This window comes from Diceros bicornis, chromosome 10 (genome assembly GCF_020826845.1).
Source record: "Diceros bicornis minor isolate mBicDic1 chromosome 10, mDicBic1.mat.cur, whole genome shotgun sequence".
NCBI classification, from domain to species: Eukaryota; Metazoa; Chordata; class Mammalia; order Perissodactyla; family Rhinocerotidae; genus Diceros; species Diceros bicornis.
The window spans coordinates 58,981,669-59,005,146 of NC_080749.1; the positions used below are offsets into that span (position 1 = coordinate 58,981,669).

At 41.8% G+C, this 23,478-nt stretch overlaps 2 protein-coding genes across 2 annotated transcripts in view; one reads left to right on the forward strand and one right to left on the reverse strand.

The window, feature by feature from the left end:
• The window catches only part of PLEKHA3 (pleckstrin homology domain containing A3), an 85,264-nt gene extending 72,646 nt beyond the window's left edge, over window positions 1-12,618 (forward strand). Inside the window, exon 8 of the mRNA XM_058549340.1 lies at window positions 12,554-12,618. Within this exon, the coding sequence (XP_058405323.1) occupies window positions 12,554-12,567 (14 nt within the window). The 3' untranslated portion in view covers window positions 12,568-12,618. The remainder of the gene's footprint in view (window positions 1-12,553) is intronic.
• Window positions 1-23,478, reverse strand: part of TTN (titin) — a 271,163-nt gene that overhangs the window by 31,890 nt on the left and 215,795 nt on the right. Inside the window, exons 265-276 of the mRNA XM_058549338.1 lie at window positions 23,169-23,471; window positions 22,762-23,067; window positions 21,619-21,906; window positions 21,235-21,525; window positions 20,857-21,144; window positions 20,103-20,690; window positions 19,908-20,012; window positions 19,245-19,442; window positions 18,856-19,152; window positions 18,177-18,764; window positions 17,783-18,085; window positions 565-17,670 (exon numbers count right to left, since the gene is read on the reverse strand). Of these exons, the coding sequence (XP_058405321.1) occupies window positions 565-17,670; window positions 17,783-18,085; window positions 18,177-18,764; window positions 18,856-19,152; window positions 19,245-19,442; window positions 19,908-20,012; window positions 20,103-20,690; window positions 20,857-21,144; window positions 21,235-21,525; window positions 21,619-21,906; window positions 22,762-23,067; window positions 23,169-23,471 (20,661 nt within the window). The remainder of the gene's footprint in view (window positions 1-564; window positions 17,671-17,782; window positions 18,086-18,176; window positions 18,765-18,855; window positions 19,153-19,244; window positions 19,443-19,907; window positions 20,013-20,102; window positions 20,691-20,856; window positions 21,145-21,234; window positions 21,526-21,618; window positions 21,907-22,761; window positions 23,068-23,168; window positions 23,472-23,478) is intronic.

A 23,478-nucleotide genomic window follows, 5' to 3' on the forward strand; every position in this document is an offset into this window, starting at 1 on the left:
AATCTTGTAAGAAACTTCATCATACAATTTCTGCACATACACACTATATATATATATATATATATATATATGCAGTCAAATTCAATTATACTTAAATTCCACACATTATCTACTTCCAGCTATGTAAATTTCTAAATTATTATTTTTTGTGTGTGAGGAAGACTAACCTTGAGCTAACATCCCTTGCCAATCCTCCTCTTTTTTTGCTGAGGAAGACTGGCCCTGGCCTAACATCTGTGCCCATCTTCCTCTGCTTTATATGGGGCACTACCACAGCATGGCTTGATAAGTGGTGTGTAGGTCCGTGCCCGAGATCTGAACCTGTGAACCCTGGGCCACTGAAGCGGAGTGTGTGAACTTAACCACCATGCCACCGGGCTGGCCCTCTAAATTTTTTTTATCAGCTAAAAACTTTCTCTATTAGAGATTTCATTTTGTGTTATAGTATGAATTGTTTGAGGTGTGGACCAAAAGCATTTAAGGTTAGACAATAATTAGAATGATTCACACTATTCTAGGAAAATTAATACAGGTATGTAGATTTTCTTTGTTCTTAAAACATACCTGTTATTTTTACTCCATCCTGCGTTTCAGCTGGTACGCCAACACCAAACTCATTTTCTCCAGAGACTCTGAAGTAGTAAATTGCCCCTTCTTGTAAGTTGGTAACTTTGTAGGAGAGGCGGTTACAGTTGTTGGTCACAGAGACCCATGCTTTCTTACTGGCCTCACGTTTTTCTATGTGGTAATTCTTCACTGGTGCTCCACCATCGTTTTCAGGAACGTCCCAGGATAACACTGCAGACTCTTTGGTGACATCGTGTACAGAAATATTAGCTGGAGGACCAGGAGAATCTAAAACTTTGACAACTAAGGTCAGTGAAGCAGCATTCAAAATATTCTGAATTGTTAATGTGTATTTTCCAGAATCATTTCTGTTGGCATTTTCAATAGTGAGTGATGTACGAGAGTCTGTGGAATCAATATAAGCTCTAGCGCGGAGGTCAGTGTCTGGCTTACTCCACAAGACACTGGGTACTGGTCTTCCTCGGAAAGGCACAGTTATAGTAAATGAGGCACCAGCCTTGACAATCAAGGTCTTCTTCATTTCAGTGTCAAGATCAAATACAGGTTCTTCTTCTCTTTCCTTTGCTATCTGGGGATCGGAGCTATCACTGGGATCACTAGCACCAACCTTATTGATGGATCTTACTCTGAAAACATATTCGGCTCCTGTTGTTAGTCCACTTATTGTATATTCTGTGCCTCTTAAGTTCTGAATGGCAGTTTTCCAGTCAGTTTCATCAGATGTTTTATATTCCACAGTGTATCCAGTTACTGGGGCCCCACCATCAAATAAGGGCTTAACCCAGCCAATAGTTATATTTGTCTTGCCTGAGTCCACAATTTTGGGTTTGGATGGAGGAGATGGTAAGAACATTGGATCTTCTGCCCGAATTAAAGGAGAGGTTTCACTTGGAAGGCTTAGGCCAGCAGCATTTTCTGCATAAACCCGATACTCATATTCACATCCTTCTCGAAGTCCTGTTGATTTCACTCTCAGATCATAGACTGGTTTTTTGTTTACACGCACCCATCGCAGGCTGTGTTTCTCTCTCCTTTCAATTATATATCCAGAGATTTCACTGCCTCCATCACTCTCAGGTCTCGACCAGCAAAGCGTCATAGACTCTTTGGTCACAGAGGTAATTTCCAAAGATGTGGGTGGACTTGGAACTGTAAATGGATCTAGTGCCTTTACAGCCACACTCTCCAGAGGCTCACCAACACCATATTTATTAACGCCTGTTACTCTAAAGATGTATTCATTGCCTTTGAGTAACTTGGTTACTTTACAGGATGTTGTCCTTAACTCTCCTTCACATATTGTCCACGCAAGGCGGCTTGTTTCACGTTTTTCTACAATGTAATAGTCAATATCTGCACCACCATTTTCTTGGGGCGGTCCCCAGGAAAGAGAGCATTTCTCAGCAGTGAGGCCATATATTTCAAGTGGTCCTGCTGGTGGGCCAGGCTTATCAAGTACCTTGCAATTAACTGCCACAGACCGAGTTCCTGCAACATTCTTCAGTGTTAGTACATACTGCCCAGTGTCTCGTCTGACACAGTCTTTCACTGTTAACAAAGTATTATAGTCCGTTGAGACAATTTCTGTTCTTGCTCTTTCTTCAATTTCTACACCATCCTTGGCCCAGGAAATTACTGGCAGAGGTCGCCCTGCAATGTCTGCATTTATCTTAAGAACCTCTCCAGCCTTGACAACAATAACATCTCGGAACTTGACATCCATCATAATTCTTGGAGCCTCAACATCATCTTTAACTGTAATAGGTCCAGTGGATTCAGATGGTTCACTAACTGAGTCAGCAGCATTCTTTGCAAAAACCCGGAATTCATAACGTTGATCTTCCGTAAGTTCAGTTACTTCAAAGTATGTTTCTTGTACGTTAGTATAATTGCACTTCAGCCACCGGCCATCTGGTAGTTCTCTACGTTCAATAATGTATCCTGTGATCTTAGCTCCACCATCATAATGTGGCTTAGACCATTTAAGTGACACTGATTTTCTTGTGATATTTGTGACTTCAGGTTGTCCAGGAGGGTCACAAGGATCTCTTGCAGGGACTGGTTCACAAGATTTACTGCATTTACCAATTCCAGCAATATTTTCAGCATATACACGATACTCATACATCAGTCCTTCATCAAGGCCAGAGACTTTCATTTGAGTATCAGCAATGAGGATTTTATTTGCTTTTGACCAAAGAATGCTGCTTCTTTCTTTATACTCAAGGTGGTAGCCAATTACTTGACTTCCTCCATCATTAACTGGCACTTGCCAGCATACAATCATGGTAGATTTTGTGGCATGCACAACTTTAGGAGTACCAGGAGGACCTGGGGGGCTGAATGGATACTCTGCAACAACGGCTGGAGAGTCACTGTAGGAGCTCTTTCCATAGCGGTTTTCTGCACAAACACGGAATTGATACTCACTTCCTGTTGTCAGACGAACTATTTTAATGGATGTTCTTGCAACTGCTTGTGAAACTACATGCCAAGTTGTAGAAGTGGTTTCTCTCTTTTCAACGATGTAATTGCTAATTTGGCAGCCACCATCATATTCTGGAGGATTCCAAGAAATGGTTATATTGTCACAACTAACCTCATCAATATGTATAGGTCCTGGAGGTCCTGGTCTGTCAAGGACAATTACAGTAATAGGAACTGTTATGGATCCAGCACTGTTTGAAACACATAATTCATAAGTTCCAACATCTTCCCTTGAGGCTTCCTTAATGGACAGTGATGTTACAGTCTTTGAAGAAGAAACATTGACTCTAGTTGTCTCTCTAAGAGTCTGACCATCTTTTTTCCAGCTTACAGTAGCTTGGGGTCTTCCTTTAAACGGAACATCAATCTTAAGTTGGTCTCTAGCCTTTACATTGTAAGTATGGAAAGGAAGCTCAACTGAAGGCTTTATCTCAATATCCCTTGCAATTACTGGCACTCCAAGTTGTCTTGGATCACTTCTTCCTTTTTCATTAACAGCAGCTACCCTGAAGATATACTCTTCTCCTGCAGTTAGGCCAGATATAGTTGCTTCTAGAGTCTTAACTTGTGTGCAAGTGCTCCATTTTTCACTCCCTTTAGTCTGCATTTCAACTACATAACCAGTAATTTTGCTGCCACCGTCACTTTCTGGTTTCTCCCACTTGATTGTAGCTGTGTTACTGGTCACATCAACAAGAGTTACTCTTCCAGGTGGAAGGGGTGGTTCAGAAACTTTAACGGGTTCACTTGTTTCAGCTGGCAAACCAATCCCGTATTCATTGCAAGCCAAGACTCGGAAGTAGTAAGAACATCCTTCTTGTAGATTTTCAATTTTAAAAGTATTCTTAGTGCAATTGTTTGTAACAGTAGCATATGCTTTTCTTGTAGTTTCTCGTTTTTCGACAATGTAGTTTGTCACCTTAGCTCCACCATCGATAAGTGGCGGTTCCCAAGACAATGTCACTGAGTCTTTCTTCACTTCTTTTACAGTCAGATTCACGGGGGCACTTGGTGAGTCAAGAACTCTGACATTAACAAAAGCTGTTTTAGAGCCACTGTTATTTTCTAGTGTCAGGTTATACCGACCACTGTCAAATCTGGTAACATTATCAATCACCAACATTGTATATGAGCTGGTCACCTCAATCTGGGCCCTATCAGTGAGAATGCCTTCAGCTTTTTCCCATTTAACTTCAGGTTCTGGTCGACCTTTGATAGTGACAAACAAGCGTAAAGTAGCACTTGCACGCAGAATAACCATCTTTCTGAGATCAGCATCAAGTTCTATTTCTGGTGGCTCTAGCCTCTCTTTAGCAACAACTGAACCAGGTATAGTTGCAGGCTCACCTACACCTTCAGAATTGATGGCACAAATACGGAAGTTATATTCAGTATTTTCTTTAAGCTGGGTCACTGTGAACTGCTTTCCTTGTAATCCTGTTGGTGGAGTGCAAATTGTCCATTCATCAGCAGTGGCTTCTTTGACTTCAACAACATAGCCCTTAACAGGTGCACCACCATCATAAATTGGCTTATTCCATGCCAGGGAGACGGAAGATCTGGAAGTGTCTGTCACTTTTGGATTACTTGGTGGACCTGGTGGATACAAAGCATCACATGCGCGGTAGTAAACAGATGGCTCGCTGGGTTCACCCACACCAGCTGCATTTTCAGCAGCAACTCTGAATTCATAGGAATGACCCTCAGTAAGGCCAGTTACCCTGAATCGGAGATCTGTTAGTGTTTTCTTGTTGCACTTGGTCCATCTAATGCCTTCCTTATCTCGTTTTTCAAGAATGTAACCCTCAATTTCAGCACCTCCATCATCCACTGGGCGAGCCCATGTTACTACCATAGAGTCTTTGGTGATTGTTGAGGCTTCAGGTGGTGAAGGAGGACCTGGTGGTTTATAAGGATTACGGGCTATAACAGGCTCAGATTCCAAGGGCTCTCCGACTCCATATTTATTCACAGCCATGACACGGAAAATGTACTCATTTCCAGGAAGAAGTTTAGTGACTTTGTAGTTAAGGGCCTGTACCTCAGTTGAAACCTGGGTCCATGAGAGTCTGCTTGTCTCTCTCTTTTCAATGATGTAGTGTGAAATATTAGCACCGCCATCTTGCAAAGGTGGGTTCCATGCCAAGTAACATTTTTCAGCAGTAACCCCAGAAACCTTCAGAGGCCCTTCAGGAGGCCCTGGCCTGTCAAGTACCTTTACAGTGATTGGTATAGACTTTGTACCACCAACATTGCTGAGTTTCAGAATATATTGTCCTCCATCAGTACGTATACAGTCTTTGACAACAAGAGTCGTTTTCTGAATAGTAGACTTAATTTCCATCCTAGCAGCTGTTTCTTCAAGCTCTTTTCCATCTTTTAACCAAACAATATCAGGTATAGGTTTGCCGCGGATATCAGCTTCAAGGACAAAAGTCTCTCCTGCATGAACAACGATGACATCTTTATATTTTGGATCCATGGAGGCATTTGGTGCATCAATTTCATCTCTCGCAGTAATGGCACCAGTGCTTTCAGATGGTTCACTAAAGTTGCCAGCTGCATTTCTTGCAATTACTCTAAATTCATATCTTTGGTCTTCGACAAGTCCACTCACTGTAAATTCAGTTTCCAATACATTGGTAAAGCTGGCTTTCATCCAACGGCCATCAGGTAGGTCTTTCTTTTCTACAATATAACCTGTTATTTTGCTACCACCATCATAGGCAGGTTTCTTCCATTTCAGTGTGACATTGTTTCTTGTAATAACAATGGCTTCAGGGCGACCAGGTGGGTCACATGGATCACGAGCAACATAGCATTCTGACACTTTGCTAGGCTTGCCGATGCCAACAATATTTTCAGCAGAAACTCTGAACTCATACTCAAGGCCTTCGTCAAGCCCAGTTGTTTTGAACTTGGTGTCTGGAATGGGAGTCTTATTTAATTTGATCCATAAAATGCTATTCTTTTCTTTCTGTTCAAGATGGTAGCCAATAACTTTACTACCTCCATCATTAACTGGCTCATGCCATTGCACAAGCATTTGATCTTTTGAGATTGAGGTCACAAAAGGAGTTCCAGGTGGTCCAGGTTCTTTAAATGGATATTGTACAATAACTGGTTTAGAATCTAGGTGGGCACTTTTTCCATATCTGTTTTCTGCAAAAATTCTGAACTGGTACTCAGTGCCTGTTTTCAGTTTGGTTATTTTAATTGTTGTTCTTGCAACTGTTGCTGATACCATCTGCCAAGTGGTGGTGGTTGTATCTCGCTTCTCTACAATGTAGTTGCTTATTTGGCAGCCACCAGTATAGGCTGGAGGTTCCCAAGATATGACCACAAAGTCTGCACTGACTTCATCAAACCGAACTGGTCCAACTGGAGGTCCAGGCTTTTCCAAAACAATAATGCTGAGATTTTCTGTTGCTGTACCTGCGCTATTTGTTGCTGTTACGGTGTACTTTCCAAAGTCATCTTTGTTAGTTTCTTTAATGTGCAAAATAGTTGAAGTAGCTGTTTCCTCAACATTTACTCTTGTTGTCTGTTTAAGAGGCTCGCCATCTTTGACCCATGAAATTTCAGGTCTTGGTCGGCCAATAACTGGAATTTCGATTTTAAGATCTTCTCCAGCTTGGACACTATATGTGTTAAATGGTAACTTAAAACTAGGCTGTATAGTCACGTCCTTGGCTATGACAGGAACACCAAGCACTCTTGGATCGCTTCTTCCTTTCTCGTTGTAAGCCTTGACACGGAAGTGATATTCTTGTCCATAACTCAAACCAGTAACAACTGCATTACAGACTTTGGATTCAGCCACAACACTCCATGTCTCAGTTCCTTTGGGCTGCATTTCAACAACATACCCCAGGATTCTGCTACCACCATCATGTTCAGGTTTCTCCCACATAAGCGATGCACTGGTCTGGGATACATCAGTGAGTGTAACCTTTCCTGGTGGGGAAGGAGGTTCAGCAGCTTTCACAGCATCAACAGTTTCCACTGGAATACCAACTCCAAATTCATTTTCAGCCATAACTCTAAAGTAATAAATGGCCCCTTCTGTAAGATTCTCAACTTTAAAGCTTGTTTTGCTGCATTTATTACTCACATTAGCATATGCTTTTCTAGTTGACTCACGTTTGTCAATAACATAGTTCTTGACCTTTGCACCCCCATCAATCATGGGGGGTTCCCATACGAGAAGGACAGAATCTTTTTTCACTTCTTTGACTGCCAAATTCTGCGGTGGTCCTGGGGTGTCAAGAACTTTCACAGTTACAAAAGCAGATTTAGATCCACTGCTATTTTCCAGCTTGAGAACATATTTTCCAGCATCATTTCTATCACAGTTATCTATTGATAGTTGGGTATAGTTTACTCCCTTTTCAATTTGGACCTTATCTGTGAATTCACCTTCCTCTCGAGACCAAGTGATCTCAGGTGTTGGACGACCTTTGAATGGAATGTGAATTCTGGCAGATCCACCAGCTCTTACAACAATTCCTTTCCTTAATTCAGAGTCAACGTCCAGTTCAGGTGCTTCGAGTTTATCTTCTGGTTTCACAGTACCAGGAACGGATGTAGCCTCACCTAAACCAACTTTATTGAGGGCACAGACTCGTATTTTATACTCTTGGTGTTCAGTGAGTTTTGAAATTTCAAATCGAGTGGCTTTCAGGCCAGTTTGTGGAGTAACTATTTGCCATTCTTCTTCATCTGCTTTACATATTTCTACTACATATCCCAGGATCTCGCTGCCACCATCATAGATGGGTTTACCCCAGGCAAGTGTAATTGAATTTTTAGTGGTGTCTACAACATGTGCATTGATGGGTGGGCCAGGTTTGAACACAGGATCGCAAGCCTTATAATAAACGGTAGCTGGACTTGGTTCTCCAACTCCAGCAGCATTTTCTGCAGAGACTCTGAATTCGTACTCATGATCTTCTGTTAATCCTGTTACTCTTAGGCGCAAATCTGTAACACGGCGTTTATTACATTTTATCCACCTAATGCCACTTCTGTCTCTTTTCTCTATAATGTAACCAATAATCTCACTTCCACCATCACTATCTGGACGGTTCCAACAGACAGTCATGGAGTCCTTGGCAATGTTTGTGACTTCCAAGCTTTTTGGTGGTCCAGGAAGCACAAACGGATTTTTCATTAGTACTGGTGCAGATTCCAAAGGCTCTCCAACACCATATTTGTTGACAGCCATTATACGGAAAATATATTCATTCCCTTCTAAGAGTTTGGTAATTTTCAGGGAATTGGTCACAACTTCTGAAGCAACAACAGTCCAGGCAAGTCGACTCGTTTCTCTCTTCTCAACAACATAGTGAGAAATGTCACTGCCACCATCTTGAAGTGGCGGAGACCATGTTAAATTGCATTTTTCAGAAGTGACTCCGGTAACCTGGACTGGCCCTTCTGGAGGTCCTGGTCTATCTAATACTTTTACATTTACTGGGAATGACTTAGAACCTGCAACATTGGAAGCTCTTAAAATATACTGTCCACCATCAATTCTAATGGCATCCTTTACAATAAGTAAAGCCTTGAAATCGGTGTTCTTTATTTCAAATCTAGCAGATTCTTCAATTTCCTTATCTCCTCTTAACCACTCAATGGTAGGTAGGGGCTTTCCATGGACATCAGCCTCAAGCCTGAATGTTTCTCCAGCATTTACCACAATTGTGTCTCTGAATTTTGGATCCATTGAAATTCTTGGGAGTTCAACCTCATCCTTGGCAGTTATTGGTCCAGTACTGTCAGAGGGTTTGCTTAGTGTACCAGCTGCATTCTTTGCAATGACTCTGAATTCATATCTTTGCTCTTCAGTAAGACCTGACACAGTAAACTGAGTTTCAATGACATTTGTGAAGCTAGCTTTCATCCAACGACCCTCAGGCAAATCACGTTTCTCTACAATGTAACCCGTAATCATACTTCCACCATCATATGCAGGTTTGGTCCATTGTAAAGTGATTTCATTTCTTTTAACCATTATTGCTTCTGGGGTTCCTGGTGGGTCACAGGGATCTCTGGCTACATAGCATTCAGAATTCTTGCTTGCTTTGCCTACGCCAACAATATTTTCAGCATAAACTCTGAATTCATATTCAATGCCTTCTTCAAGATTGACTGCTTTAAACTGGGTGTCATGAATAATAGTTTTGTTGACTTTTGTCCACAAAATACTATTTCTTTCCTTTTTCTCAAGGTGGTAACCTATGACTGGGCTTCCACCGTTATTGACTGGTTCATGCCACTGTAGGACCATAGAGTCTTTGGAAATGGCTGTGGCGAATGGTGTGCCTGGAGGCCCTGGTTCTTTGTAGGGATATTGAGCTACGATTGGATCAGACTCCAAGGCAAAGCTTTGTCCATATCTGTTTTCAGCGAATATTCTGAATTGGTATTCTGTACCAGTTTTCAGTTTGGTCACTTTGAGTGTAGTTCTGGCAACAGTAGCAGAAACAGTATCCCATACTGTGGTGGTTGTATCTCTTTTCTGAACAATGTAGTTGGTGATCTGGCAGCCTCCTGTATATAGCGGAGGGTTCCAAGATAATGTAATACTTTCAGAGCTGACTTCATCGAATTTAACAGGTCCTTTTGGAGGATCAGGTTTATCTAGAGTTATAATTTCAATAGATGCTGTTTTCTGACCAACAATGTTAGCAACTGTGATTCCATAATGTCCACCATCATCCTTATGAGATTCTTTAATACTGAGTATGGTAAGGTCAAGTGAATCAGTAACATTAATTCTTGTAGTCTGCTTCAGAGGAAGATCATCCTTAGTCCAGCTAACGGATGGCTTAGGACGTCCAGAAATTGGCACTTCTATTTTCAAATCTTGGCCAACCTGTACACTATAACTGTGGAATGCAGGTCTTACATCTGGCTCAATGACCAGATCTTTGGCAACTATTGGAACTGCAAGGGACCTAGGATCACTTCTGCCCTTTTCATTTACAGCAACAACTCTGAAAAGATACTCTTCTCCCTGAGTTAGGTTGGTAATTACTGCTTCAAGGGACTTCACTCGAGCACACTCTGACCATTTCTCACTGTGTTTAGCTTGCATTTCCACAATATACTGAATGATTTTACTTCCACCATCATGTTCAGGCTTTGTCCAACTCAAGGAGACACTATTTCTGGTGACGTCATCCACAGTTATTTTTCCTGGGGGTTGTGGGACTTCTGCAACCTTAACTGGATCAGCAGTGTGGGCAGGAAGGCCAATACCAAACTCATTCTCAGCTGTGACTCTAAAGTAATAACTGCAGCCTTCCTGGAGTTGGTCAATCTTCCAAGAATTCTTATGGCAATTTGTTACAACCGCAGCATATGATTTTCTTGTGGCTTCACGTTTCTCAACAATGTAATTTTTGATTTTGGATCCACCATCCAACAAAGGTGGTTCCCATGTAATTGAGACTGAGTCTTTAGTGATTTCTGTGACTTTCAGGTTAACAGGTGGACTTGGTGTGTCCAGGACCCTCACGGAAACAAAGGCAGACTTTGTTCCACTGCTGTTTTCTAATGTGAGAGTGTATTTTCCACTATCATATCGGTTGACATTGTCAAGAACAAGAGAGGTGAAACTGCTAGTGACATCAATTATAGCTGCATCTCGGATTTCACCATCCATCTTCCCCCACTTAACTTCTGGTGTAGGACGACCTTTAATAGGAACAAATAACCTTAAGGAGCCACCTGCCCTTATATTTATAATTTTCCTTAGTTCTAGGTCAAGATCAATGTCTGGAGCTTCCAATTTTTCTTCAACTATAACAGGTCCAGGGACATCAGCATGTTCTCCAACTCCAGCTTTATTAACAGCACAGATACGGAAGTTGTATTCATGCTTTTCCAACAGCTTCTCTACTTCTATATTTGTTTTATTGATTCCAGTTGGTGGAGTGCACATTGTCCATTCACCAACACTCACATCACATTTTTCGACAATGTATCCTTGGATTTCACAGCCACCGTCATATATTGGTTTGCTCCAAGAAAGGAAGACAGAAGATCTGGTAGTATCTATGACTTTGGGATTGTTTGGAGGTCCTGGTTTATAAATAGGATCACAAGCCTTTTGGTAAGCGGAAGGTGGGCTTGGTTCACTAAGTCCAGCAGCATTCTCAGCTGAGACTCTGAATTCATAATTGTGATTTTCTAAGAGTCCAGTTACTCTCAAGCGCAATTCCCCAATCAGACGTTTGTGGCATCTTGTCCATCTAACACCCTCTTTATCCCGCTTTTCAAGAACATATCCAAGAATTTCACTGCCACCGTCAGATGCTGGCCTTTCCCATACAACAATCATTGAGTCCTTGGTCACTGCTGTGATTTCTGGAGCCTTTGGTGCATCTGGCACTACAAATGGATTCTTGGCAATTACTGGCTCAGATTCAAGAGGTTCGCCAACACCATATTTGTTTACAGCCATTATACGGAAAATATATTCATTGCCTTCAAGAAGCTTAGTAACCTTGCAGCTGAGAGTTTGCACACTGGCATCAACCACAGTCCAAACTAAGCGGCTGGTTTCTCTCCTTTCCACAATATAATTTATGATGTCACTCCCACCGTCCTGTAGTGGGGGTTTCCAAGCTAGAGTGCATTTCTCTGCTGTAACTCCGGATATAACAATAGGTCCTTCAGGTGGCCCTGGTCTATCAAGAACTTTGACATTTACCACAACTGATCTCTCCCCTGCAACATTTTTGGCCTTTAATATGTAATTTCCACTGTCGACACGTACTGCATCCTTTACACTGAGACTGGTGGCAAAGTCAGTGCTCTTTATTTCTAATCGAGCTGTATTTGAAAGCTCCTGATCAGCTTTTATCCACTGAATGGTTGGTATTGGTTTGCCATAAATATCTGCATCAATCCTGAAAAACTCACCAGCATGAACCACAATTGTGTCCTTATATTTTGGATCCATACTTATTCGTGGTGGATCTACCTCATCTCTTGCTGTTATTGCCCCCGTGCTTTCTGAAGGCTCACTAAACACTCCTGCAGCATTTCGAGCTATAACCCGGAACTCATATCTATGATCTTCCACTAGGCCAGTTACTTCAAACTGAGTGTCAATAACATTTGTAAAACTAGCTTTCATCCAACGCCCATCAGGCAATTCTTTCTTCTCAACAACATAACCAGTGATCTTGCTTCCACCATCATAAGTGGGTTTCTTCCACTGAAGAGTCACAGAATTCCGTGTGACAATGATTGCCTCTGGCCGCCCTGGTGGATCACATGGGTCACGAGCTACATAGCATTCTGACACTTTACTTGGCTTGCCGATGCCCACGATGTTCTCTGCGGAGACTCTAAATTCATATTCAATGCCTTCGTCGAGGCCAGTTGTTTTAAACTTGGTGTGAGGAATAGGTGTTTTATTCAACTTAACCCAGAGGATGCTATTTCTTTCCTTGCGTTCTAGATGATAGCCAATGACTTTGCTACCTCCATCACTGACTGGCTCGTGCCATTGTACTTCCATGCTGTCCTTGGAGGAGAGGGTTACAAATGGTGTGCCAGGAGGACCAGGAACTTTGAATGGATACTGGGCTACAACAGGCTCTGAAGTGAGGTAGGTACTCTTTCCATATCTGTTTTCAGCTGCAATCCTAAACTGATATTCACATCCAGTCTTTAATCTGCAAGCCTTTATCATTGTCCTTGCAACGGTAGCTGACACAATTTGCCAGGTAGTTGTGGAAGTGTCTCGTTTTTCTACAATGTAATTATTGATAGAACTTCCACCATCATACTTAGGTGGGCTCCAGGAAAGAGTAATACTATCAGCTGTCACTTCATCCATTTTAACTGGGCCAGTTGGAGGCCCTGGTTTGTCAAGAACAATAATGTTAAGGGTTTCAGTAGCTTCACCAGCTGAGTTAGTCAGTTTAACTGTGTAATGTCCAACATCTTCTCGGCAAGCTTCCTTTATTGTCAGTAGTGAATTATTTTCTGTGCTCTCTGCATTTACTCTAGTTGTCTGCTTCAGTGGCACATCATCCTTATGCCAGGTTACAGCTGGCGTAGGGCGTCCAATGAATGGAACATCAACTTTTAGGTCTTCACCTGCTAGAACAGTGAAAGTATTGAACAGGAGTTTGAAGGCTGGTGGAATGACAAGATCTTTGGCAATTACTGGCACACTCAGTTGTCTAGGATCACTGATGCCCTTTTCATTCTGAGCTGAAACACGGAAAGAGTATTCTTCACCCTGTATTAATCCAGTTATAGTGGCTTCGGTGACTTTGACTGTGGCACATGTGACCCATTTGTCACTGCCTTTGCTCTGCATCTCTACAATGTAGCCTAGAATTCGGCTGCCTCCATCATGCTCTGGTTTCTCCCACGAGAGTGACACACTGTTTCTTGTGACATCCACCAAAGTTATTTTTCCTGGAGGAAGAGGTCGTTCTGATGCTTTCACGGATTCTGCAGTTTCAGCAGGCAGCCCGATGCCATATTCATTTTCAGCAAGAACCCTGAAATAGTAACTACAGCCTTCTTGAAGCTGGTCTACCTTCCAGGAAGTCTTGTGGCAATTTGTTGCAACAGTTGAATATGCTTTTCTTGTTGATTCCCGCTTTTCAACAATATAGTTCTTTATTTTTGAACCTCCATCAAGGAGAGGAGGCTCCCATGTCAATGTGACAGATGTCTTAGTGACCTCCTTTACCTTGAGATCCTGTGGAGGGCCTGGTGTGTCTAGTACTCTAACATTGACAAATGCAGACTTGCTGCCTGAGCTGTTTTCTACAGTTAGTATATATTTGCCACTGTCGAATCTGTTTACATTTCCAACAATAAGCAGGGTATAAGAGCTGGTGGATTCAATGCTAGCTTTATCTAAAGATTCTCCATGTTCCCGGGTCCACTTCACCTCAGGTGTAGGCCTTCCTTTGATTGGAACAAAAAGTCTTAGGGTACAACAAGCTCTGATAGTAACAACTTTGCGCAGGTCAGCGTCCAGTTCAATCTCTGGAGGCAGCATCCTCTCTTCAGCCTTTGGAGTTCCAGGAACAAGTGCAGGTTCCCCAATTCCTTCAGAATTCATGGCATAGATGCGGATTTTATATTCCTGATTCTCTACGAGGTTGGTGATGGTGTAAGAAGTTGCCTTGAGCCCAGCTGGTGGAGTGACTATCCTCCATTCATCTTCCTCTGGCAGGGCAATCTCAACCATGTACCCAGTGATTTCTGAACCACCATCATAGATAGGTTTATTCCAAGCAATTGAAATGGATGATCTGCTTGTGTCCAGAACACGCGGGTTACCTGGTGGGCCGGGTTTATACACAGTGTCACAAGCTTTGTAAAATGGACTGGTAGCACTTGGTGCACTAATTCCAGCAGCGTTTTCAGCCATAATCCTGAACTCATATTCATGTCCTTCTGTCAGTCCAGACACTTTATATCTTAAATCGGTAAGAGTTCTTTTGTTGCATTTCACCCACCGTTGCCCAGCCTTATCACGCCGTTCCACGATATAATTGATGATTTCACTTCCGCCATCGGAGTCAGGATGTCCCCAGCAGACAACCATCGAATCTTTAGTAATAGCTGTAACTTCAGGGTTTTTGGGTGGATCAGGGCGTCCAAAAGGATCTACTGCAAGCACAGGCTCTGATTCCAGTGGCTCTCCAACTCCATATTTATTTACAGCCATGACACGGAATATGTATTCATTGCCTTTCAAAAGTTTAGTGACCTTTAGTTTTGTTACTTGGACTTCTGAGGCTACATTTGTCCATGCCAATCTGCTGGTTTCACGTTTCTGAACTACATAATGCTCAATTTTGGCACCTCCATCATCCAGTGGAGGCAACCATGACAACACACATTTTTCTGATGTTACTTCAGATACAGCTAAAGGTCCTTCAGGTGGGCCTGGTCTATCAAGAACTTTGACATTGAAAATGTGTTTAGCAAAACCACCAGGATTAGTCGCTGTAAGGGTGTAGGCACCACCATCCCTTCTTGATGAATCCTTGTTTACCAGATTAGTAGAGAAATCTGCAATTTTTATTTCTAATTTTGCTGTGCCTTCAAGCTCCTTTCCATTTTTGGTCCATTCCATTGTTGGAGGTGGGCGACCTGAAACATCAGCTTCCAGCTTAAATGTTTCGCCTGCTTTTAATATAACTGTATCCTTAAATTTAACATCCACCATTATCCTTGGTGCTTCAATATCATCCCTGCATGTGATAGCATCTGATGGCTCAGATGGTGGACTAATAGCCCCAGCAGCATTTTTGGCAATCACACGGAATTCATATGCAGCATCTTCTGTTAGGCCGCTGACTGTAAATTCATTCTCCAAAATGTTGCTGAAGTTGGCCTTCAGCCACCGTCCATTAGGAAGATCTTTCTTTTCAACTATATAACTGGTAATTTTAAAGCCTCCAGTATATTCAGGCTTAGCCCATTTAAGTGTCACTGTGTGTCTAGTAATATTTAGAGGAACTGGTTTCCCAGGTGGGTCAATGGGATCCAAAGCAAATGCAGGTTCAGATGGCTTGCTTGGCTTGCTTTTGCCTGCCATGTTTTCCGCAATCACTCGGAATTCATAAGCAATACCATCTGTAAGTCCACTTGATTTGAAAATGTTGCCTGGTACTAATGCTTTGCTCACAGTCTGCCAGAGAATACTATTTCGTTCTTTTCTTTCAATGTGATATCCTAAAATGGGGCTTCCACCATCAGAAAGAGGCTCATGCCAGCTAATTGTTATTGAATCTTTGGTAACTGCAGTTACCTGAGGGGTACCAGGAGGCCCAGGAACCTTAAATGGATAGTTGGCAACTACAGATGCTGATGTGATGCCTGGTCCAACTCCGTATCTATTTTGAGCTTTCACCCGGAATTGATACTCCATTCCCGTAGTAAGGCGAGTGGCTTTATAAGTAGTGCGTATAACGGTGGTTGCTAACTCAACCCATGTAGTACTGTCAGTCTGTCGCATTTCTACTACATAGTTGCTTATTGGTACACCTCCATCGTTCTCAGGTGGGTCCCAAGAGAAGGTTATGAAATCAGATGAAACTTCGTCAAATTTGATTGGTCCAGTAGGTGGCCCTGGGATATCATGGACTTGAATGGTGATGACATCACCAACCTCTCCTACAATGTTCCTTGCTGTTAATGGATAGGGCCCACTATCACTTCTCACACACTCATTGATATTTAGGATGGTTGAGGTTGCTGTATTCTCAAAATTAACTCTCTGTGTCTGTTTAAGAATTTGGTCTCCTTTCTTCCATGTAACTGTGGGCTTTGGTCGACCAAGCACTGGAATTTCAACTTTGATGTTGTCACCAGCTTTGGCAATGACTAATTTCTGATAAATGCCACGGAGGTCCAGTTCAGGAAGCATTGTCTGCTCCTTGACAATGACGGGTCTGCTTTCTCTAGGGGCACTTCTCCCTGCACTGTTCACTGCCATCACTTGGAAGGTGTATTCTTCCCCTTCAGTTAGATTCCTCACGACACATTCCAGCCCCTTCACAGTTGTGATGTGGGTCCACTGGTCAGAGCCTTTTCTTTGGGCTTCAATCACATAGCCAGTGATCCTACTACCACCATCATGTTTTGGTTTAGGCCACGCCAGGCTCACCGTGCTCTTTGTTATGTCCATAATGTTAAGACTGTCTGGTGGCGATGGTGCTTCGGAGGCTTTCACAGGTTCTGTTGTTTCTGCTGGCTCACCAATTCCATACTCATTTTCTGCCATCACTCTGAAGAAGTATTCACATCCTTCAGACAAGCCAGTAACTTTATATGTGCATTTATGGCACTTAGTGGTGACTGTGGAGTAAGATTTCCGTGTTGCTTCTCGTTTCTCCACAATATAGTTTGTTATACGTGAGCCCCCATCTATCAGAGGGAGGTCCCAGTGCAAGGTGACACTCTCCTTTGTGATGTCAGTAGGCTTCAGGTTAAGGACGGGTCCTGGTGTATCCAAGACTCTGACGTTAACGAAGCCGCTTTTCTTCCCAGCAGGGTTTTCAATGGTCATCACAAATTTACCAGTGTCATATCTGTTACATTCTGGGATAATCAGAAGAGTAAATGATTCCGTATTTTCGATGTTAGCTCGGTTTTTAAGGTTGATATCATCTTTGGTCCATGTCACTTCAGGAGCAGGACGACCTTTAATTGGCACGAATATTCTAATACTGAGTCCCGCTCGAACAACGAGTGTTCTTCGAAGCTCAGCATCTAGTTCGAAATCAGGAGCCATTTCTCGTTCTATAATTTCAACATTTGGAATCACTGCTGGCTCCCCAACACCTGCATCATTGATGGCACTGATTCTAAAATTGTATTTTTCTTTAGTCTGAAGATCAGGGACAACAAACTGAGTGATTCTGAGGGCAGTTCCTGTTGTGTCTTTTATCCAGGCCTCATCTCCTACTTTTTGATGCTCTACGACATAGCCAGTGATTTCAAGTCCACCATCATAATGAGGCTTGCCCCATGCCAAAGAAGCAGATTTCTTGGTAGTATCAGTGACATGTGCATTTGAAGGTGGTCCTGGGGGATCTGAAAAAGAAACAAAGATACAAAAGTGTATATTAAGAGTTTGGCTTTTGGATACATTATATGAAATAGTGGCATTCCCAAATGAGCTATGTTGAAAAAGATAAATACTAACATGCTACATCTTTCATTAGAACAGGATTTGAAGCGTCACTAGGTGGACCAATTCCTGCTTTGTTTTCTGCACTGACACGGAATTCATAGGTGTTTCCTTCTTGCAGTCCTGTTACTTTGCACCTGAGATCAGAAACTGGCGTCTTTGTTGCTCTCACCCATCGCAAACTTTTCTTTTCTCTCCTTTCTATATGATATCCCGTGATCTCACTGCCACCATCATCAGTTGGTCTTTTCCAACTGACAGTGGCAGTGTTTTTAGTGACATTTGATATCTCTGGTTTTCCAGGAGGGCCAGGGGGACCTGAAAAGGAAGCAAATTTATGAGAAATCCATGATTTCCTAAACTCTGCTGTAAATGTTTACATATCAGTTCCCTTACATGCGCTACGTACCAAATCTGTCTACCATTTTGACAGGTTCAGACTGTACAGGTTCTCCTTTGCCATATTGGTTTACAGCTGAGACACGGAAGATATACTCATTTCCTTGGATAAGTTTGGTTGCCACATGCCTGCAAGCCTGAATATCTTCAGCAACGACTGTCCACAAAAGTCGGCTGGTTTCTCTCTTTTCAAGAACATACGACTTAATTGGTGAGCCACCATCTTCCAAAGGAGGTGTCCATGTAAGTGTTGCTTTTTCAGCGGAAACATTACTGATTTCAATGGGACCTGGGGGACCAGGTACATCAAGGACTGTTACCTTCACATGTTCCTCCTTCGTGCCAAAAGGATTGGTAGCAGTGATGGTGTATTCACCAGCATCCTTTCTAGTGGCATACTTGATAGTAAGCATGGAAGATGTTGGGGTTGAAGATATCTGAATGATATCTGATGGTCTAATATCTTTTCCTGCCCTGGACCAACTTGACTTTGGAAGGGGCTTGCCAAGAATGCTAATGGCACTCAAAACAATGTTATCGCCTGCTTTAACTGTTAGCCCATCTTTTACTGTGGGATCAAGGACAATGGTTGGTGCCTCTGCAAAGGAAAAAAAAAACATTTTAATCAGAAAATGAAGGAGACTTAATTTGCTATTTTTTTATGTGCCTAAAAAGTCAAATAGACCTACCATATTCATCCTTGCAAATAATGGTTCCTGTACTTTCTGATGGAGCACTGATAGCACCTGCTGTATTCTTTGCTCTAATTCTGAATTCATATTTTCCACCCTCAACGAGGTCAGTTACAGTAAAGGCACAATCTGGGACATTAACATGATTGGCTTTTGTCCAAGATTTAGAGGGTAGCTCTCGCTTCTCCACTATATAGCCAGTCAGTTTATGACCACCATCATATTTGGGCTCAGTCCAAATGAGAGTCACCGAATTCCTTGTTACATTAATAACCTCAGGTTTGCCAGGAGGATCTAAAACAAAGCAAAAAAACCCAGTCAAACCAATACCAGTGTTTTCTTCATGCAGAAAATGCACGTGGGTTTTTCTTTGTATAATGACTCACCAATTGGATCAAGTGCCACAACTGGCTCTGATGGCAGGCTTGGCTTGCCTACTCCTGCTAAGTTGATTGCCATAACTCGGAATTCATATTCAAGACCTTCCGTTAATCCGGTCACTTTGAACTCTTTCATCCTAATAGGAGTTGTGTTAGCTCTCTTCCACAAAAGGCTGTTTCTTTCCTTGAACTCAATGTGGTACCCTACAAAAGACCGAGTGATGTGTCAATTCAGATAGAAAGTGCAAATGTGGCCTGATTTTTAAGTATATATATGTTTTTGCCCAAATAATTTATATAAGGACATACGGAACAAATAATCCTTCTTGCTGGTATCTACACTTTATTACCCAGGCATAGGGCCATTTTTTTTCTCTTGGAATATGCATATTTATTGCACCTTCTGATGAAAAATTTTAACTCACAAAAATAGATAATATCACTAAGAAAGCCTTTCTTTAGTAACTATTATATTAGGAGATTTTCATTGAAATTAAGCATTAGCTTAATTAATTAGCTAAATTAGTGCTTAATGTACTGAATGCATAATGTACTGAAAGGAAGATACATGATTGTATGTGCAGAGGGTGCTATAAATAAGGAGCACACATTCAGCTCATTTTCAGGGAGGAAGATTTGGAAGAAAGAATGTAAGAGCAAACTAATTACCTGTAATAGGAGAGCCACCAGTTTTCCTTGGGTCAGTCCAAGTTAGAGATACTGAATCATGTCTGACATCCACAATATTGGGAGGTGGGGGAGCATCAGGCACATCTAGGAAAAAGTAGATGATGCAAGATTTATAATAAAGAACTTCCTCAAAACCACGTTTTGCTTTATGTTTTCTGACTTTGAGACACTTACCAAATGGATGCTTAGCAACAACTGGCTCTGATTTCAGGCCCTCTCCTACACCGTATTTATTTTCGGCACTGACCCTGAAGGTGTATTCCATACCCTCATGAAGTCTGGTTACTCTAAAGGTGGTTTTCTGGACAGCTGAGGCACATGTCACCCACTTGTTGTTTACAGAATCTCTCTTCTCTAGGATATAGTTGGTGATTTCAGAACCTCCGTCGTCCTTTGGAGGACCCCACTTTAAGGTTATGGCTTCTGCTGTGACTTCATCAAATTTGATTGGTCCAGTGGGGATGCCAGGCTTGCCAACAACTTTTATAGAGATAGTTCCTTCCTTGGTGCCAGCAACATTTTTCAGTGTGATTGTGTATTTTCCAGCATCAGATTTTTGGCAATCATGTACTACAAGAGTTGTGTTGACTGCGGATGACTCCACACTGACTCTTGTGTCAGTTGCTAGAGGATCTTCTCCTTTCTTCCAGGATACTGATGGAGCTGGCTTGCCTTTTATGGGGATCTTAAGACGGAAGTTGCTGTTTTCTTTAGCCACGTAGCACAAATCAGGTAGATCCTTTAAGTCAAGGTCAGGAGCCACTGTAAAACAGCGGAGATAAATTATTGTTATTTTTAAGACCAGGTGATTAACTTTTTCAGATCATTACAGTTTTTAAAAGATTTTTATATAGGCCATGAGTAGGGCTCAAGAGTGCACTTTTGATGACAATAAAGGGAAAATGAAAATGTGTGGTTAAAGACTTACCAACATCATCCTTTGCCACAGCAGTGATTTCACTTGGGGTTCCTTCTCCATTTTCATTCTCAGCACTCACTCTGAAGGTATACTCCTTTCCTTCAGTCAAATCTTTCATGGAGTACTGTAAGCTTAATGATTTCATAACTCGTTGCCACTTATTGTCTTCGGTCAAGAAATCGACTACATATCCAATTATTCGACTTCCACCATCGCTGCGAGGCTTTTTCCAGGCTATGCTACAAGATGACTTAGTTACAGACGTCACTTTCAGGTCCACAACTGGTCCGGGGGTTTCTAAAGCAAAAGAGAAATGATAAGTCTAAGCCCCAGATAAACAAGGTAAGACGTCACTCAAAATGATGGGGTAGTAGCTCATTTGCTCACCAGAAGCTTTGACAGCATCGCGTGTTTCACCGGGATCACCAATGCCATACTCATTTTCAGCAAACACCCTGAAGAAGTAGGATTTTCCCTCCTCCAAGTTAGAGACTCTGAAGCTTGTTTTTGAGCACTCAGTTGTCACTGTAGACCAGGACTTCCTCTCTGCATCACGTTTTTCTACCACGTAGTTTATGATGGGGCTTCCACCATCAATAATGGGAGGATCCCAGGTAATATAAGCAGAATCTTTGGATATTTCCTTAACAGTCACATTGACGGGTGGCCCAGGAGTATCTGAATAAATAGTGGGTAAATAACAAATGAATATGTGAAAAAAACATAGACTACATTTGTAACATATATAATCGTTTTTTCAAAAAGGCTTACCAAGCACTTTCACTATGATGGTATATTCCTTTTTACCACAGCTGTTCTCCAGAGTCAAGATATATTTTCCTGCATCATATTTGTTCACATTTTCACAGCGCAAGAAAGTGTCAAAGTCAGTTGACTTTATGTCCAGTCCAATCCTTTCTTTTAGATTGACATTTGGTTTAGACCAAGTTATCTTTGGGGGTGGACGTCCTTTTACTGGTACATACAGTCTCATTGTAACTCCAGCACGTAATATGAGTGTTTTCCTCAAATCGGCGTCAAGTTCCCCCTCAGGTGGAACTGTTTAGTTTAGAGTAAAGAAAGTTAAAGTAATAATTTAATGGTCAAATGTATTTCCAATTACTGGTCTTATCACTAAAAGAAACAAAATAGTTTCTTTTCCATAACTGATTTCTTGTTCTTTAAAAAATCCTTAATATAATCCTCAAAACTTTTGTCAACTATTTCAGTATTGTGTAGCAATCTTTATATTTTCCAATGTCCTGTAGGCTAAGTTTCCCCTGGAGGATCTGTACCTCCTCTTCTAATGAACCCTACAAACTCTCAAGCCCTCTGTATATTAAAAATAGATGATTGGTTCTTGGTTCTCTTCCATTCTTGTTTTTCTTTTCTATATTCATTGAAGGCACTCTACTATATACTCTGGTTCTCTTTCTTTATTTCATGGTTGGAATAAAAGTACGTAGAGGGTGAAGTATAATACCAAGTAATTCAAAATATAGGGAGAATTGGTTATGGAGAATAAGCGAATAGAAGAAATGGTGAGAAAGGAAATTAAGATGGAGAGCTTACCAATTACATACTTACGGACAAGGGTGGAATAGAAGAGAAAATAAAAACCGTAAGAATGATAAATAACTCACTACTTAGTTTAAAAATTCTTTATTCTCAGACTAAAACTCCTAATTTCATGTTCTTTTGAAGACATGAAATTCTCATGTAAGTATGACAAGCTTTTCAAAACCCCTAATCACCTTGCATTCCATTTGGCCAGTTATACCATAAAGTACCAACCCAGCTCTCCTAAAATGTACTCCTAGAGTTACCAACTCTAAAGCTTGTAAATAAATAAATCTCATCAGTTTTACAATATGACTGAGAAAATCTCCATATATTTCTCCTGGTAATACTTACTCAAGATGTCCTTGGGACAGTGTTTGTCTGGCACGTCACTGGGGTCACTGTATCCGATCTTATTAACGGCATACACACGGAATTGATATTCTGTGTTTTCCATCAGGCCGGTAACCTCAAAGCGTGTTTTCTGTAGCTTCTGTGGTAAATTGCACCTCACCCAGTTATCAGAGTCAGCTCGTTTTACTTCAACAAGGTAACCAATGATAGGGCTACCACCGTCATAGGCTGGCTTGCCCCAAGATAGACTTACGGAGCTACGGGTTGTATCATATACTTTAGGAAAAGCTGGTGGGCCAGGAGGATCTGAGGATAAATAATAATAGAAAATTTTCATTAAAACCTAATTCCTGGTTGTTGGATGCTGCTTAGAACACAGGATATGGGACTCTTTCATGCAAACTTACACAGAGGGTCCTGAGCATAAACAGCCTTGGATGCGTCGCTGGGTTTGCCTGGTCCAGCCTTATTTATAGCTGTAACTCGGAACTCATATTCGGTGCCTTCTTGGAGACCTGTTGCTTTTATCGTTCTTTCTATAACAGGTTTTCTGTTGACCTTAGTCCAGTTTACTGCCTGGGTTTCCCGCTTTTCAAGCAAATAGCCAGTGATGGGTGAGCCGCCATCATCTGCTGGTGGTTTCCAGCTTACTGTCATATGATCTTTGGTGACATTGCTAATAACAGGAGGATCACAGCGTCCGGGTGGGTCTGCAGA